The sequence below is a fragment of the Carassius carassius genome, chromosome 7 (genome assembly GCF_963082965.1).
Source record: "Carassius carassius chromosome 7, fCarCar2.1, whole genome shotgun sequence".
NCBI classification, from domain to species: domain Eukaryota; kingdom Metazoa; phylum Chordata; class Actinopteri; order Cypriniformes; family Cyprinidae; genus Carassius; species Carassius carassius.
Genome location: NC_081761.1, coordinates 13,826,892 through 13,845,549, shown reverse-complemented (window position 1 = coordinate 13,845,549; position 18,658 = coordinate 13,826,892). Strand labels below are relative to the sequence as shown.

General features: G+C 39.1%; 1 protein-coding gene across 3 annotated transcripts in view; it reads right to left on the bottom strand.

Moving 5' to 3' along the window:
* kdm4c (lysine (K)-specific demethylase 4C) overlaps positions 1 to 16,420 on the bottom strand; it is a 30,733-nt gene extending 14,313 nt beyond the window's left edge. For 2 of the 3 annotated variants that reach the window (XM_059553952.1, XM_059553953.1), the window contains exons 1-18: positions 16,295 to 16,420; positions 15,405 to 15,583; positions 14,644 to 14,819; positions 12,743 to 12,857; positions 12,238 to 12,431; positions 12,062 to 12,111; positions 9,558 to 9,661; positions 9,319 to 9,456; positions 8,987 to 9,180; positions 7,813 to 7,967; positions 4,934 to 6,657; positions 3,851 to 3,962; positions 3,303 to 3,484; positions 2,994 to 3,213; positions 1,872 to 1,948; positions 1,671 to 1,726; positions 1,371 to 1,479; positions 952 to 1,140 (exon numbers count right to left, since the gene is read on the bottom strand). In XM_059553952.1, coding sequence (XP_059409935.1) covers positions 952 to 1,140; positions 1,371 to 1,479; positions 1,671 to 1,726; positions 1,872 to 1,948; positions 2,994 to 3,213; positions 3,303 to 3,484; positions 3,851 to 3,962; positions 4,934 to 6,657; positions 7,813 to 7,967; positions 8,987 to 9,180; positions 9,319 to 9,456; positions 9,558 to 9,661; positions 12,062 to 12,111; positions 12,238 to 12,431; positions 12,743 to 12,857; positions 14,644 to 14,819; positions 15,405 to 15,548 — 3,939 coding nt within the window. In that variant the 5' untranslated portion in view covers positions 15,549 to 15,583; positions 16,295 to 16,420. Of the gene's footprint in view, positions 1 to 951; positions 1,141 to 1,370; positions 1,480 to 1,670; positions 1,727 to 1,871; positions 1,949 to 2,993; positions 3,214 to 3,302; positions 3,485 to 3,850; positions 3,963 to 4,933; positions 6,658 to 7,812; positions 7,968 to 8,986; positions 9,181 to 9,318; positions 9,457 to 9,557; positions 9,662 to 12,061; positions 12,112 to 12,237; positions 12,432 to 12,742; positions 12,890 to 14,643; positions 14,820 to 15,404; positions 15,584 to 16,294 lie in introns of those variants that run through there. The other variant, XM_059553954.1, reaches the window with a different exon arrangement.
* Between the last annotated feature and the right edge of the window lie 2,238 nt (positions 16,421 to 18,658).

The following is an 18,658-nucleotide window of genomic DNA, read 5'->3' as shown; positions in this document are numbered from 1 at the left end:
TTTTGCAAGATCATCTTGATGATTTTACATAATCTGATTTTACAAGATCAGATGCTTGTCAGTGGTGCTCAGGATCTGTAAATCATTCGCCATCATCCTCAGGCATCTCTCCTTACTCTGTTATGTAATGTAACAGGCTACCGCTAGCAAGCAGCTAACCATGTCCCTTTAGTGGCTTGCATTATTTTATTATAATGCACGTTATTTGTTTTCCATGCCTTTCTGAATACAGACACCAATCAATCCCTGAACATCACATCCCCTGCACAGCCTGGAGCATAACATTTATTTCCATGATCTGCCATTTTCACTATTATCCTGGCTTGTTTCTTCACAGTACCTGCAGAACTTTTGATGATTCGGCTGTGCAGGTTCGGCTGGCATAGAACATGGGCGGGTATATGCAATTGTTGGGGACGTAGAAAAAACAATGGTGTTTGAGGTGTTTCACAGTATGTCATTTCCATGTACAGAACTGTTGTTATTCAGCTATGCCAAGGTCAATACAGTTTTACATTCTATGGCACCTTTAAAATGATATGGCTAACTATAATGTAAATCAGTATGATGCATGACAAGACCACCATTAAACAGAAATGTATATCAAACTCAGGACCCTAAAGAATCCCATGAATGTAGTGTATGTCAAGGTCAGTAAGTTAATTTATGAGACGAGTATTTTAAAAATCTATTCAGTCGGCACCAATAGCCAACATACAGCACTGCTGCCCTACAGGCATCCCGAGTTCGAATCCTGAATCAAGGACCTTTCCCGATCCCACCCCCTATCTCTCTCCCACTTCACTTCCTGTCAGTTCCGACCTGTCCAATCGTAATAAAAGCAAAAATGCCAAAAATAAATCCTTTAAAAAAAATTATATTCAATGTATATGGTATGGTGTTCTTGTTTTTAGTGTGCTGGTTAAATAAAACCTATTAAAATATACTCACAGAATAGAAGCTCTGTGACTGGTGCCTGTGACAGGTGATGAAAACCACAAACGGCCAATCATCAGGCTCCATGGGCACTCCAGCTGCGTGTGCACAAGTGACATGGAAAGATGTTGGGCAACGACCACATGAGCACTGAATACATGCTCCGGACAGCTTCTTTATCCTGTTACGGCAATATATACACTTCTACAGAGAGAGATAGAGAGAGAGAGAGAGAGAGAGAGAGAATGATAGATTGCACAGATGACAACAAAAATGGCAATACTTTGTCTAAACATGAAAACAGCAGTGTAGGAAACATTCATTTTAGTTTTAGTACTTCACTGGTCCATCAAAAAACAGCTTTGATGTGCTGTTAAGACTGTTACACTTGTTTTGCAATTTCTACGGTCTATAAATGTGTGTTTATAACTCACCAGTTTATATCTCTGTACAGGTATGGCACTGATGTCAATAGGAGCTCTCTTCACCACATCAATGAACTTCACCTCAGGAAGACCCACAGCACACATCACATGGACCCATCTATAGCAGGTATAATGCATGAGATGCTTGATGCATTCACTAGCATCTAAGAACACTATCCTGACCAAACTCTTATTTGCTTATTATTTGAAATACCAGAGAATGTGAAAAAACATACTCAATCTTCTTCTCTGCTTTGTATTTAATACAATACTATATTAGTATTAATGGATCTGAATAATGGAGATTACCTGTCATCTGAGGTTCTTTTTAATGCACCTCCCCTCAGGTTACACAAACAGCATCCCTAGTATAGAACAAAAAGTCACATATACATATATACTGTGTATATATACATATATATATATATATATATATATATATATAAAGGCAACAAAATTGTAATTAGACCATAAATCATACTGATACAGAATGACTGAATTATTACATACAGCTGCCAGGTCTCCGCTCACACATCTGTCGCATGTCCACACTGGACTGACATCATGAGTAGCAACACCGTAGCAACCTGTGCACCAATTAAAACAAACTTACATTCTGTACTATGCCAAGCTACAGTATGCTTTTGTGTGTGTGTGTGTTTGTGTGCATGTTTACTTAAGATAAGTATTAAATGTGTACACCAATTCTTGAACACATATACCAAAGAATGCTTTATAATAGGAGTGCCCAATAATTAAAAGCCCAATTTTCACACCCTTTTGGAACAAAATGCAGTGGGAAATGCATGACAATAAAAATGTTTTCCTTCCACACTATACATCTAACAACAGTCTAAAATTGAGTTGAAAAAGATAATTTTCAGATAATATTATAATGACCTGCTTTAGTACAATGGCAATATAAAAGCCAATTAATTTTGCAATAGCATGTTGCCTTAAAGGGATAGTTCACCCAAAACTGAAATTCTGTCATAATTTACTCAACCTCATGTCGTTCCAAACCTGTATGAGCTGCTTTCTTAAGCAAGCAGAAAAGAAGATATTTTGAAGATTGCTGGTAATCAAACATTTTTGGGTGAACTATCCCTTTAATAATAAAAAAGTCAAATAAAAAAAAACAAAAGTAAATAATTATATTATAATATTATAAATGGGTCTTCATACATGAAAATAATACTTTATACAGTAAGTACAGATATTAAACTTATGTATTTAATACATTTTATACACTAGCATTAAAGATTTTTTAAATGAATTATTACCTTTATTCAGCAAGCATATATTTCATTGATCAAAAGTGACAGTTAAGACTTTTACATAGTTACAGAGTATTTCCATTTTAAATAAATGCTGTTCTTTTAAACTTTCTATTCATCAAAGAATCCTAAAACAAATGATCACCACAAAAAGATTAAGCAGCACAACTGTTTTTAAAATGTATAATAATAAAATGTTTCTTTAGCACCAATGATTTCTGAAGTATCATCTGACACTGAAAACTGACCTGATTGGTACTGAAATTCACAATATCACAATATCAGATTAAATAAAAAATATATTTAGGAATTTTTTATGTGTTAGGTTTGTTGTTGAATGCTCTCAGGGACGTACTGGCATGAACTTGAACACAGCAACTATTACAGGCCACAAGAGGACTGGATCCATCCTCCTCTAGAAGTGTGTTCAAGGGACATGGACCCTCCTGGTAAGCAAAGCAAATTTCAGGAATCAGAGGTTGTGATCTCAAGCCCGCCTCCTGTGAACATGATCCCGGAGACTCTGTGGCAGCATTCATCAAGACATCATGCCTTCTCTCCTCAAAATTATCAGACTGTGAGAGCAAAAACAAGAGATTGAAATATCTCTATGAAACAAAGCACAAATACACAAATCAATATATATACTCTATACAAAAGTTACCTGATAGTATGGCATGAAAAGGGTGCAGACAGCACAGTGTGGAGAGGTTTTAGCTGCAGTTGTGTTGTACTCTCGTTCATATTGAAAATGAGCTTTTCTGTGTTGCCACAGATGTGCTAAAGGCTTTGCCCATTCCTCAGTTTCTGGTTCCTCTTCTTTAGTTGCACAGTCCTCTAAAGTCTCTGAGACAGACATACAAATAAATATTGACTCCAAGGCTGTCAGTTTAACATGTTAATTTAGTATAATTAATTATGTAACTTCACACTGCTTCTTAAAATTATACATGTGTGCATGATGTGGAGCAAAAATGTCAGTCTGCACATATACATGGATAAATAATGAAAATTATGACGGAATGCAACAATGTAATATTAGTGCAATTTTGTCTAATGACAGCATGTGGTACAGATAAATATTCAGGGGTGAGGAAATATTTGGAATATAATAAAACATAATATGTTATTAATAAAAGTACTAATACAACAATTGTTCAAATTTCTATTGTTTATCGCTCATGATAAAATTGAAAGTGGTTAAACAATCACCATCATTGCTGGCAGCCTGCTGTTTCACAGCACTTGGCACTGCTCTTGCAGTGGGTTTTCTGAGGGGGTGACGCCAACTCTTGGCTGCCTTCTTAACAGTTTGCATGTGATACTGTGAGAACAAAAAAAAAAGAAAAAGAAAAAGAAAGAGGCAAAGAGGAGATTCAGTGAGAAAGAGACACTTTTCAAAAAATATACAATAATGTGCTACCTTTATTGTGCACGTGTGCATATAGTATGTGCACATTTATCAATGCTTTGACACGGTTTACAAGGTGTTAAGGTGTGAAAAGCGAGTGAGTGTTCTGATTTATGTGTGCAGACATAATTTCACTGGATTCACAGCAAGTGTAAATTAATATAAAAGTTTATGGTCAGTAAGGTTTTAATACTTTTAATGAACATTTTTATTGAGCAAGGATGCATTAAAGTCACAGTAAAGACTCACAGTAAAGATATATACTGTATATAAAACAAATAATAAAACATACATAAAAATATCTCAATCTCTAAATGTATATATAAAAAATAATAATTAATAAAAAAAAAACTTTAAATTAAAAACCCCACCAGTGTATGTGCTTCTCATTTGTATGCAAAATTGAGTTTAGGTTCAGTTAAGTTTAGATAATCTAAAAGATAAAATGACATGGCAAAACAAAATCCAATCAGAGCACACATATACAAAACAAATAATAAAATATACATAAAAATACCTAAAATCTAAAATATATAAAAAATAAATTACTTAAAAAAAAGAATAATTAAATTAAAAACCCCACTAGTGTCCGTGCTTTTCATTTGTATGCAAATTTTAGTTTAGGTTTAGTTAATTTAAAAGAGAAAATGACGAGGCAAAACAAAATCCAATCAGAGCACATCTGTTATTAAACATGCAGGTAAAACTTTTGACCATTGAGATTTTACTGTGAGCAGCTTCATCCTGTAGGTTATGATTAAAGTTGAAACCAGGCAATCAGCCAAATGTCTTGTCACCACAGTCACTGTTAGGTTAGGTCAGAATCTAAGAACTATGTTGTAGAGAGGACACATTTCTTGTCATTGTATAGCACCAGAACTCACGGTACAGACTTCCCCTGGCTCCAAACCCGTTTCCACATACTCAGGGTCACTTATGGCGTTCTCCTCACTGGATTCACTGCTGCTGTCAGCACCTTTATCCCCTGATTCACACGAATCAGAGTCGCTCACAGACCCATCATTCTCTGACTTTGGACCTTCATAATACTCCTGACCTTTAAACTCTTCCTCCTGAGGTTCCTGAGAGTCTGTCTGCTCACTGAGCACACAAGCTTCAGCTGGTTCCAACTCCACGTTCTGCTGCTTCAGATCAGGAGGTGCGTTTGGAGCCATGTCTCCAATATGGCACTGCATAGGAATGGGCTCCAGGTTGGTCAAAGTCTGAGTGCATGGTAAAGAGTTTGGAGAATCAGGGAACTTTTCTTTTTGGCACCCTAATTCGGACCACATGGTGTAGGGCAGCGAGTCATGGGCATAATCTGTAAGACTGCTCACACCTGTGGTAAGACCAACTACCAGCTCAGGCTGCAAGCTCTCGATGAGCACTGCAGGATTCTGGGAGCTGAGGTTTTTCCAAATGGTGAAGGGTTTGGACTCCATGTAGGGGCCCTGGGAGCATGTGAGAGAGCTTGACTGCTCTTGGAGACTGAGAGAACTTTGTTTGTCTCCACTGGCCATTTCAGAGTCACAGGTGTCCATTGAATCCACAGCTGCTACGGTAGAACATTGTAAAATACTCTGAGTAGTGATTTTAGAAATGGACTCATTTTGAGTGTCCCCATCTGTGGACGGGACGTGTTCATATCCTTCCTGTTTGGATTCCTCTGGTGGCCCCCATTGTGAAACTAAGGAAGGAGATCCTGGTTTTGCTCTAAAGGTGTCTGAGATTGAGTTTTGTGATCGGCTTGCACCTTCTTGGAGTGCAACAAAGAGCCAATCGGGAAAAGGTCTTTCAGAACAAGTCCCCACATCATCGGTTATAACAGGAGGAGAGTGTGATTTTTCCAGATAGAGAACAGGTGCATTAATGTTGGGACTGTGAGGTCTGTGATTTGTGCTGTCAGGTCGGACAGCGAGAGTCAGCGAGGGCATTTCAGGTGCAAGAGATTGAGGATTGACTCTCTCTTCTATGAGCTCGGGCATTAGAAGAGGCATTTCACTAAATGAAGCATTCTGGATTTCAGCGTTTGTTCTGTTTTCTGAGGTTTCCAAACCCTGAAGAGGAGAGTCTAGACGGATCGAGCTTTGCTCTTTGTAAAGTGCTGATGTGCAGCAATCGATGCTGTTCTTAGTCAAGATATCGGCAACCATCTCTTCAGTTTCAATTTTAGCTTGTTGGGAATCAGTTTCTGAAAATAAAACCGCAGAACCAGTGGAATTAAGTCTCGGTGAATGTGTCACAGGAATAGAAGGAGCACTTGTTACTGAAACAGGTTCACAGTTTAATGTTTGATAAGGACTTTCAGCAGTTCTTTCTGAGTCCAGAGTCACATCCACAGTGACGCTGCTGTCTGTGGTTGATTCAGGTCCAGGCTGTGCAGTGGAGTTTGAGTTTGTGGATACTCGACCTTCATTGAAAGTTAAAGATGTCTGGGAGCTTGTGTGACCTAGATTAAGATCACTCTGCCTGGATCTGGGGGTGAGTAGAGGGGTCGAGAGTTGCTCAGGGGACACATCTTTGACTTGTCTGGTGGAGTGGGCAAGCAAATCATTCTCCACTCTTGTTACTTTCACAACACACATTTGTCGACATGGACCAGTGAGCCCTAAATAAAAAGACAAAACAATAAAACCGAAATATAAACAGACATGTAGTTATAGCTGAACTCCAAAGTTTGGGGATTTCAATGCTTATGCTTAACAAGGATACATGATCAAAACAACTATAAAAACAGTAACCTTTTTTATAACAGTTTCCCTATTTAATATACTTTTCAATGATATTCATTCCAGTGATGGCAAAGCTGAATTATTAACAGCCTTAAATCATTCTGAAATGTCAAAACATTTCTTGTTATTGTCAGTTGAAAACATTTGTGTTGCCGCTTAATATTTGTGTGGAATCAGTGGATTCATGTTTTTTGGATCCATTTTTCAGGATTCTTTGTTGAATATAAAAGTTAAAAGAGCAGCATGTATTTGAAATATAAATCTTTTGTAAAATTAAACATGTCACTTTTGATAAATTGGAAACACTTTACATTAAGGTGTCATTCGTTAATTAACATGAACCAACAATGAACACTACATTTATTACACTTTATTAATCTTTGTTAATGCGAGTTAATAAAAATACAGTCGTACATTCACTGTTTGTTCATGTTAGTTCACAGTGCATTAACTTATGTTAACTAACAAAACTTGTTATTTTAATAATGCATGAAATGTAAAATGAAATGTAAAATGTTACCGATCAATTGCATCTATTTATTCTAAATGTTTCTATTATTTTCTGCATTTAATCTATTTATTAATCTAGTTAGTCACTGCTAAATAAAGAATTAAAAACACACTGATCCCAACAGTACTGTGCATTTAATTTTCATTTATTCAGATAATGTATTTTATTTATTTTGGAATTTTTCTGACAGGCCAGTCAAAACATTATACCATAATAAACCATACCATAGACCACACGTTTTCATTTGGATTTGACAAAAATGCTACGTTGTGATGAACTAGGACTAGAACTAGGACTGTACTAAATTTGAGTGTGTTATCAGATCACATCAAATTATATTTGAAAATCAATAACACACAAAATAAATATGGAAATGCATTTACATTTATTTCTTAAGTAGAGAACAACTGCAAATGACGCAGCAGTAGCATGGGAATGTATTAAAGGAGGACATGTATTGTGATTGAAGAATGTATTGTGAGCTTACACAAATAATACCAATAACAGCCTTTTAATTCACCTGAGTACTGTGATTGATTTTGGTTTTTTACTGAGTCTTCATTATCCTCGTTTTTCGATGTTAATGCTTCTCCTCTACTCCTGCGACCACCGCCCTTCTCTGTTGCAGAGTCCACAGTCTTCAGTCGTTTGGAGCATGCACGTGCATAATGGAGACTGTTGATACAAAAAGATGAATCATTCACTATTCAAGACTGTGAACTGAACCTGCTAGCAAACAGCATTTTTGTTTCAAACAATATCTATACTGATTGACCTCTGCATGAAAGATGTTTTTTTTTAATGCTAATTTAGAAATTTGGCTTCAAATGTCTCTGTTACTACCTACAGTATCAAATGTTAAGGTCTGATAATTGTTTTGTAAAGTACTTTAAATAGTGTGCTCAAGTACTCAAACTCATACTCAAAGGGTTAGTTCACTGAAAAATGAAAATTATGTCATTAATAAAGGTAAGAAAAGGTAAGAAAAACATCATCAAAGTAGTCAATGTGACATCAGAGGGTCAGTTAGAATTTTTTGAAGTATCGAAAATACATTTTGGTACAAAAATAGCAAAAACGAAGACTTTATTCAGCATTGTCTTCTCTTCCATGTCAAAGCAAAGCAGTTCAATGATATCCGGTTCGCGAACGAATCATTCGATGTAACCGTAGTTTTTGCTATTTTTGGACCAAAATGTATTTTCGATGCTTCAAAAAATTCTAACTGACCCTCTGATGTCAGATGGACTACTTTGAAGATGTTTTTCTTACCTTTCTAAGCATGGACAGTATACCGTACACACAGCTTCAATGGAGGCACTGAGAGCTCTCGGACTAAATCTAAAATATATTTAAACTGTGTTCCGAAGATGAACAGAGGTCTCACGGGTTTGGAACGACATGAGGGTGAGTTATTAATGACATAATTTTGAATTTTTCGGTGAACTAACCCTTTAAATACTACAACATTATATTTTTATTTACATTTTAAGTTCAAATTTTCCATCTGATTTATTATTATTTTTAATTTCAACTTACTTTCAATTAACAAAAATGATTTATGGATTATTGGAAGCAGACTTATAACCCAAGTTGCTCAGCCAACGTCTCTTCAAACTATTGTTCTGAAAGCAGTTGACCTGAAAAAGGAAGCTGACTATAGACGGTATACCTTGTTGAAACCCTGCTTATACCTTGAGGTGGAAGGTGCTTTCCTGCGACGCCTCTGAAGCCAGCTCTGCAGCTCCGGTGTGGTGCTAGGTGTGGCCAAGGTGTGATCCAATGGACATGAGTCTTTGCCTTGTGTCCAAGCCTGATAGCGATCTGGCTGGAATCGTCTAACAAATGGATCCATGGAGATCTTCACCATGTCCTTACTGCATGTACACTGCAAGAGGACAGGTTTTACACAAAAAAATAAAATAAAAAAAAAAAGAGCATCCAATGTTCAACAGTTGCAGACGAAGGTAAAATGAAGGTGCCAGATTTACATCAGCAACAGCTGTTATTATGTGCTTCTTAGTACCTGCGTAGCAACTTTTCCATAATTGATCCACCGGATACTGGCAAAATTGGTGGATTCAGCACAGTTGAAGCCGTGGTTGAAGCCAGCGTGGTAACCATAGGGAAATGTGATCATAAACTCCCCCGCTTCCTGTGTTATCTGTAATAATATATCAGTGTATTTTGAACACATACTTGGCAAAATGAGACACCACAACATTATTCTTAAAACTAAAATAGTTTTAAAAGACTGTGGATTGCCTTATCAAATGGTATGCTGTATTTCTTTAGTACAGAGGGGGATATCAGTGTCATCTTGTGTCTCAGGAACGCCTCACAGCTTTTAAAACTGTTAGGAAAGAAACCTAAAGACAAAGACACATTTATCACGCCCAGCACAACACAAAGTGAATAGTTATGTCTAGGTTATCTAGATACATCCATACACCTTTTTTTCTGGACATGTCCTGTCCAGGATATCTAAATTGCCTAAAATGTCTAGGTTTATGACTTGTTTTGCTATTGATGTGCTCTCTACCGTTCTCATACATTATATGTGTGTTTATTTGCATTGCTTTGACCATTTTCTGTAGCCTCCACCTTCTTGCACAGCATGATTGGTTGATCATATACAATGCCTGCACACTTTTGGTCAAACTAATTTTGAGTTGTTACTTTCAGGTATGAAAACAATAAGAAAACAAAGTCAAAACCTGGACATTTTACTGTATGCAAGCATATCTATCTTTAGAAAGAATGCAAAAGATATGAGGAGTTCAGATGCAAAAGCCTCTTAGTGCAGTCTGAAATTTTCTTCTAAAATGAGCTTTTTTTTTTTTTTATCAGGCTCCTATATTTATGTTCAGTTATTTCACTTTAATTGCTTAGAAAATGATCTATACTTGCCATTAAAGTAAAATTACTGAATTTAAACAAAGTAGCCTGATAGAAATGCTAATTTTAGATAATAATTTTAGATGATACTTAGAGGCTTTTGCATCTAAACTCTTCATATATATATATATATATATATATATATATATATATATATACAGTATAGACCAAAAGTTTGGACACACCTTCTCATTCAAAGAGTTTTCTTTATTTTCATTTCTATGAAAATTGTAGAGTAACACTGAAGGCATCAAAACTATGAATTAACACATGTGGAATTATATACATAACAAAAAGTGTGAAACAACTGAAAATATGTCCTATTGTAGGTTCTTCAAAGTAGCCACCTTTTGCTTTGATTACTGCTTTGCACACTCTTGGCATTCTCTTGATGAGCTTCAAGAGGTAGTCACCTGAAATGGTTTTCACTTCACAGGTGATCCCTGTCAGGTTTAATAAGTGTGATTTCTTGCCTTATAAATGGGGTTGGGACCATCAGTTGTGTTGTGCAGAAGTCAGGTGGATACACAGCTGATAGTCCTACTGAATAGACTGTTAGAATTTGTATTATGGAAGGAAAAAGCAGCTAAGTACAGGAAAACGAGTGGCCATCATTACTTTAAGAAATGAAGGTCAGTCAATCCGAAAAATTGGGAAAACTTTGAAAGTGTCCCCAAGTGCAGTCACAAAAACCATCAAGCGCTACAAAGAAACTGGCTCACATGCGGACCGCCCCAGGAAAGGAAGACCAAGAGTCACCTCTGCTGCGGAGGATAAGTTCATCCGAGTCACCAGCTTCAGAAATCGCAGGTTAACAGCAGCTCAGATTAGAGACCAGGTCAATGGCACACGGAGTTCTAGCAGCAGACACATCTCTAGAACAACTGTTCAAGAGGAGACCGTGTGAATCAGGCCTTCATGGTAGAATATCTGCTAGGAAACCACTGCTAAAGAAAGGCAACAAGCAGAAGAGACTTGTTTGGGCTAAAGGACACAAGGAATGGACATTAGACCAGAGGAAATCTGTGCTTTGGTCTGATGTGTCCAAATTTGAGATCTTTGGTTCCAACCACCGTGTCTTTGTGCGACGCAGAAAAGGTGAACGGATGGACTCTACATGCCTGGTTCCCACCGTGAAGCATGGAGGAGGAGGTGTGATGGTGTGGGGGTGCTTTGCTGGTGACACTGTTGGGGATTTATTCAAAATTGAAGGCATACTGAACCAGCATGGCTACCACAGCATCTTGCAGCGGCATGCTATTCCATCCAGTTTAGTTGGACCATCATTTATTTTTCAACAGGACAATGACCCCAAACACACCTCCAGGCTGTGTAAGGGCTATTTGACCAAGAAGGAGAGTGATGGGGTGCTGCGCCAGATGACCTGGCCTCCACAGTCACCGGACCTGAACCCAATCGAGATGGTTTAGGGGTGAGCTGGACCGCAGAGTGAAGGAAAAAGGGCCAACAAGTGCTAAGCATCTCTGGGAACTCCTTCAAGACTGTTGGAAGACCATTTCAGGTGACTACCTCTTGAAGCTCATCAAGAGAATGCCAAGAGTGTGCAAAGCAGTAATCAAAGCAAAAGGTGGCTACTTTGAAGAACCTAGAATATGACATTTTCAGTTGTTTCACACTTTTTTGTTATGTATATAAATACACATGTGTTAATTCATAGTTTTGATGCCTTCACTGTGACTCTACAATTTTCATAGTCATGAAAATAAAGAAAACTCTTTGAATGAGAAGGTGTGTCCAAACTTTTGGTCTGTACTGTATATATATATATGATTTATTTCATATTAGATGTGAATAAACTGCACACTCTTTTAAAAGACTACTTTTTAGTTTTACATTTAAAAAAAATGTACCTATGGCAAGACGTTCCAATCTCTTCCCGTGCTCTGGAGGGATGGCATACCTGTGAAAATGGTATTTATTTTTTTTTAAAATGGCAGAATTTCAGGTCCTCTGAGGTAAATGAAGAAAGAAGTTCAAATAAATCCATGCATTCTCGAGAAACCCAGAAAACCACAGTGAGTCCTACCAGGATTTGGGCTCCCCAAAGTGCAGGTAGTTGATGCTGTAGAGGTCCATGTCCTCCGTGTGCCAGGAGAAGCTGGTTTTCCACATTCCAAAGTACAGATAGGGTGTGTTTACACCCTGAATGGACACTCCACAATCCTCTTCAATCACATCCAAGATTGAGTTCAGGTGCCCGATGTTCCACTCCTTAATGTCCTGAGATAAGAGCAGCAAACATTAGCTCAACTATCACCTGCTTACCACTTCACAGCACAATAAAGAAAGTACCATGGCACTACCAAGATGTTTTGATTCTTACATATTTCCCCTCATCATTTCACAAATGATTAATGAATATTTTTTGTGTTTTTATTTTTATCATAATTATCTTAAAATACCACGTAAAGACAATGGTAATTTATGACCATATTCATTCATTCATAACACACATAGCATTCACATTCCATTTGAGGAACGTTACGCTGGACATTCAGAGCACAAGGGCTGTGGTCCACCTGCATCCTCACCTCATCATAGAGTGTGCCGCTCACATCAGCACCATAGATGGGCGAGACGAATGTCAGATTCTTCCAGTACTTCCTCTCCAGGTCTTCATAGTTCAGGTAGCGAGGTGTGCAGTACCTGAGTAGGTAAATCACACATCTCCAGATGGCCTTAACGAATATAGGTCAATCCATCATTTAAAGGAATCTTATTACAGAGTGCAATAGAAGTCCAGCATATAACAATGCACAAAGGAACCAAACCAGAGGTGTTTGTAAACTGCATGGCATTGTATGAAACTGTATTTTAAACATAAATATTCCAATAATACTTTCCAAAAATATTTTAGTTTAGATATTAATATTTATTCATATTTAAAATAATTTAGAGTTTAATATATGGAGTGTTTATTTATTGATTGATTTCTATTTAGTAAACACATCTGCTATTGTTTATGCACTGCTTTGCTTTTTTGGAAATATGAAAGAATAACCTAGACTGTAGGTTATGGCTGAATACGGTATAAAGAAATGCTTAGAATGTGAATGCAATCCACGGAATATTACTGCATGCACATACTGTGTTTAAAGGGTTAGTTCACCCAGATAGCAAATTTATGTAATTAATAACCTGATGTTGTTTCAAACCCGTAAAACCTCCGTTTATCTTTGGAACACAGTTTAAGATATTTTAGATTTAGTCCGAGAGCTTTCAGTCCCTCCATTGAAGCTGTGTGAACGGTATACTGTCCATGTCCAGAAAGGTAAGAAAAACATCATCAAAGTAGTCCATGTGACATCAGAGGGTCAGTTAGAATTTTTTGAAGCATCGAAAATACATTTTGGTCCAAAAAATGTGCAAAAACGACGACTTTATTCAGCATTGTCTTCTCTTCCGTGTCTGTTGAGAGAGAGAGTTCAAAACAAAGCAGCTGGATATCCGGTTCGCGAACGAATCATTCAGTTCATCAAATCGAACTGAATCGTTTTAAACGGTTCGCATCTCTAATACGCATTAATCCACAAATGACTTAAGCTGTTAACTTTTTTAATGTGGCTGACACTCCCTCTGAGTTCAAACAAACCAATATCCCGGAGTAATGGATGCACTCAAACAGTACACTGACTGAACTGCTGTGAAGAGAAAACTGAAGATGAACACCGAGCCGAGCCAGATAGCGAACAATAGACTGACTCGTTTACGAGTGAAGAACCGGTTGCATCGGTTTTCGGATCACCAGTAGTTCTTTCGGACAGTTCGATTCAATAAACCAGTTGAAGAAAACGGTTCACCGGTTCTTTTGCGCTCGACGTATAATGGCGTCATTTGCGATGATTGCCCTTGATTCAAGCCTTCGGTTTACCCGCACTCATAACACTAGCACAGAATCAGTTACTCAGAGGGAGTGTCAGCCACATTAAAAAAGTTAACAGCTTAAGTCATTTGTGGATTAATGCGTATTAGAGATGCGAACCGTTTAAAATGATTCAGTTCGATTTGGTGAACTGAATGATTCGTTCGTGAACCGGATATCCAGACTGCTTTGATTTGAACTCTCTCTCACAACAGACTCGGAAGAGAAGACAATGCTGAATAAAGTCGTCGTTTTTGCACATTTTTTAGACCAAAATGTATTTTCGATGCTTCAAAAAATTCTAACTGACCCTCTGATGTCACATGGACTACTTTGATGATGTTTTTCTTACCTTTCTGAACATGGACAGTATACTGTACACACAGCTTCAATGGAGGGACTGAGAGCTCTCGGACTAAATCTAAAATATCTTAAACTGTGTTCCAAAGATAAACGGAGGTCTTACAGGTTTGAAACAACATGAGGGTAAGTTATTAATTACATAAATTTGCTATCTGGGTGAACTAACCCTTTAAATGTAGTTAGAGTAGCATAACAGTTGTCACTTACATGTCACTGTTGGCCAGTCTGCGGAATTCTTGCACAGTGAGCGGTTTCTTCTGGATGTTGTACTGGGTGAAGAGTCCTGATTGGCCAGCAACCATCTGCTGAATAGGTGCTTGAATGACCAAATCATCAATGTCATCGTAATTGCGACGTGGCTTCCAGCCCTTGGGTGGAATAATCTGTGGAAGTAATTAAGATATGCTTTAAGAAAGATGAAGCCACTGTTTTTGGTCCAAGAGAGTGTGTGTGTATACACATCCACATATCGTTACACTGTGTGTGTGTGTGTGTGTGTGTGTGTGTGTGTGTGTGTGTGTGTGTGTGTGTGTGTGTGTGTGTGTGTATATATATATATATATATATATATATATATATATATATATATATATATATATATATAAAGACAATTACTAAATAAAAATTAATATGGTATATTATATTTTATATATTACCTTCTATTATTTCTATTAAAGTTATTAAAATATTAAAGGATTACACAATATTATTTGATTACTATCTTACTATTACTACAATTATTATTATATTTTTTTATATTAGAGTTGTGATCTTTTTTTAATATAAATAAATAATAATGATTAAAAATAAAAAACCCATCACTCTTTTGTGCTGTCCTCGCTGATTGAAAGTAAAACTAACATACAATGGACCTATATTGTGCATTTAGATTTTATATTTTGGACTGCTGTTATAATTATATGTACAATACACATTTTACTATCCATCACATGCATAAACATACCAACCTTGGCCAGTCCAGCACGATGAGCTCCCTGAGACTCCATGTAAACCAGGTATTGGTTGAAGTCCTTAAACTCCTCCATGGTAGGTCTGAAGGTCATGATCTTACAGGCAGGGTTAGCCGGGGCACTTGCCCCAACACCTGCCATCCTGACCTCTCCCTGCTGCCTCCCAGAGGTTCTACCTGCAGGGCACACCGTCTGCAATTATACTTCCCCTTCACAATCATGATTACACAACAAAACATGCTGTGAATAACACAGTTAGAGTTACAAAAGTCCTACAGCTACTTCTTGCATGCATTTGACTGACCGTCTAGCCATAGTAACATAATGATTTGGGTCCTGTACAGACTAATCACCGACTAGGATTTCATCACTGCGATCACTGACAATCAAACCTACAGATATAATCCAACAGTGTGTTTACTTACATCATTGTCAGTTCTAAATGAATTTGCCATAAATCCATATTTATAAATGAAGTCAGCCCTATGCATCATAATTCACTATTAAAGCTTAATGTAGCAAGCCCAAATGTGTCATTTACAAGCGTCTATGTGCATGAGTTATTAATGCAGGCCCACTCCCACAATCTGCTGATAAAACAATGACATAAAAGGCAGACTAGATATAGGCGAAATTCCTATATAAAAACTTATCGCATGAGTGTAAACTGCCTGCGGTATGATTTTTATCGTTTAAACTACACTGTTTACTGTACTCAGATAGGTTTGTTTACAGTTAGCTCATTAGCTGCTAGAGTGACCACATTAAATGTCCACTTCTTCTAGTCTCGTTGTCAAAGTTATTCTCTGAGCGCATAATAGCAAAATGAAGCTGTTCCTGTGGGCATAACACATCTGTTCTCTGTTATGTGTATTGATTAGAAATACCTCAGTGTAGTGTGTTCGTGGGCACGCAGTCCAGTCCCTTTAAACACCCCAGCTGTTCTACTTCATGACAGCGCTCTGCTCTCACACGATTTCGTTTCTGCTTCTCTTCATCTCGCTCTGGGCTTAAGAGAGAGCAGCACCATCTGGTGGACTGTATGTTATACAAATGCATTACAAAACAACTTGATAAATCTTTGAGGGGGAGTTTAGTTTTTGGCATAAAAAAGGTTGAAATCAGACGCAGCACATGTATAGTCAAGATTGTTTGCCTTAAAAATGTGCGTTGTCTTAAATAAAATAGTTAAGAATAATTAATGATTTTTTTTCTTTTTATTGAATAAATGAAAATGAATGTTTTAAGGGTATGGCTTGACTAAATATATGGCTTGACTTTTTTTCAGAATTAGAATTTTTTGAAGCATCGAAAATACGTTTTGGTCCAAAAATAGCAAAAAATACGACTTTATTCATCATTGTCTTCTCTTCCGGGTCTGTTGTGAGCGAGTTCAAAACATTGCAGTTCCCTTTCATAGGTCACGTCGATGCTGCGGTGACGTCACCACGTATGGGAACACCTTCGGTGTGACGAATGTCTGAAGCCCTATACCATCCCGCCAATCCTATTGGCCAAATAGCGCGTGGCAATGCCCAGCATGCGTAGGCATATATATACCTGGTGCCGTGCGCCATTTACCTCAGATTTCATTCCTTCAGTACGAAGCGAATCTTCTGTGCCCTATTGTCTCTCGTTCTCAGCGATCGTCTACGAGCAGTATACTCCTCTCCGCGGACGCGACGAGCTTCAAAAAGTGCAAGGACCCGTGTACCAGGTACATCGTTCAGGGGGACACTCATGACAGGTGCGTAGTTTGCCTAGGCTTACACCACGCACAGGAGGCGCTTAGCGGCCTTTCTTCATGCCCCCATTGCGATGGCCTGCGACTCAGGGTGCTTCGCTCTAGGGTAGATGTGTTCTCCGATGTTGCCGTGTCTAACCCCCGCCACACCACTTCTGCGACTGCCGAGGCACCGCACGAGGTGATAGCTTGGGGTGACACGTGTGACAGGGAGTTCGAGGACAGTTCAGCGATGTAAAATTACTCTCCACATCGCTCGCTCTCCCCTACCCTAATACACAGGAAAACTTTTGAACCTGTCGTCTTTTCCTGTGAGGATTTACGGCCCACACCGGGGGCATGTAGTGCCATCTCCTTCGGTTGTGACCGCCATGATGACGACGTTCTTTCCACTGCGGCCTCGGGGTCCGAGGACTTCGCGGCCGACACGAGCCCTCTCCCTCCTAGTGGACAGGAGAGGCGTGTTTCCCCCTCCTACAGTGAGCTGTTGGATGTGGTTTCCCGTGCAGTGGGTACATTGGGGCTGGAATGGGAGGTTGAGAAGGCCGAGGCCCAACCTTCTTCGAAGCTGGACGACCGTTTCCTAACTAGTCGGACACCTGCGCAGCCCCGGAGGCCTTTACCCTTTTTCCCGGACCTCCACCAGGAGGTTTCGAGGTCCTGGAAACAGCCGTTTGCGGCGCGCATCACGAACACTGCGGCCGCGGATTTCGCCACCATTTCGGGCGTGGCGAGTCATGGCTATACAGCGATACCGCCGGTGGAAGAGACTCTCGCCGAACATCTTGCGCCTAATTCGGCCGCGGCGTGGAAGTCCCGCCCCCTCCTCCCCTCGAAGGCGTGTCGAGTCACGTCTAGTTTAGTGGGAAAATCCTATATGGCCGCTGGCCAAGCGGCTGCTTCGCTTCATTCTATGGTGGTCCTTCAGGCCTACCAAGCGGAGCTGTTAAAAGGATTGGACGAGGGGGACGGCATTACACCTGAGGCGGTCAAGGAACTACGGCGAGCAACTGATTTGGCGCTTCGTGCTACCAAACATACTGCTCGAGCAGTGGGCCGTTCCATGGCTGGATTAATTACGGTTGAGCGCCACCTCTGGCTTAATCTCACCGATATAAAGGAAAAGAATAAATCTTTCCTCATGGATGCCCCTGTGTCTAAGGACGGTTTATTTGGAGAGGCTGTCACTTCAGTGGTGGAGAAGTTCAGAGCAGCGAAACAGCAATCAGCCGCTTTCCGCCAGCTGATTCCCCGCAGACCCAGAGAGGTTGAACGCCGTCAGGCGCCCTCTCTGGAAGAGCCTTCACCTATGGCACCCCCTCGCAAGGACTGGGGCCCTAGGGTTGTTCCACCGGCTCAACAACGCCAGCGAAAAAGGTTGAACCTGAGTTCGACGGCCAATGCCTCTCGTTCTCGGGCACCTAACAGCAGCTCCTGATTTTTTCGCTGCCTGCCAGGGACTGTGCCCTCCGCTAGAGAGCGCTGTTGGACCGCTTTCGCGCATCCA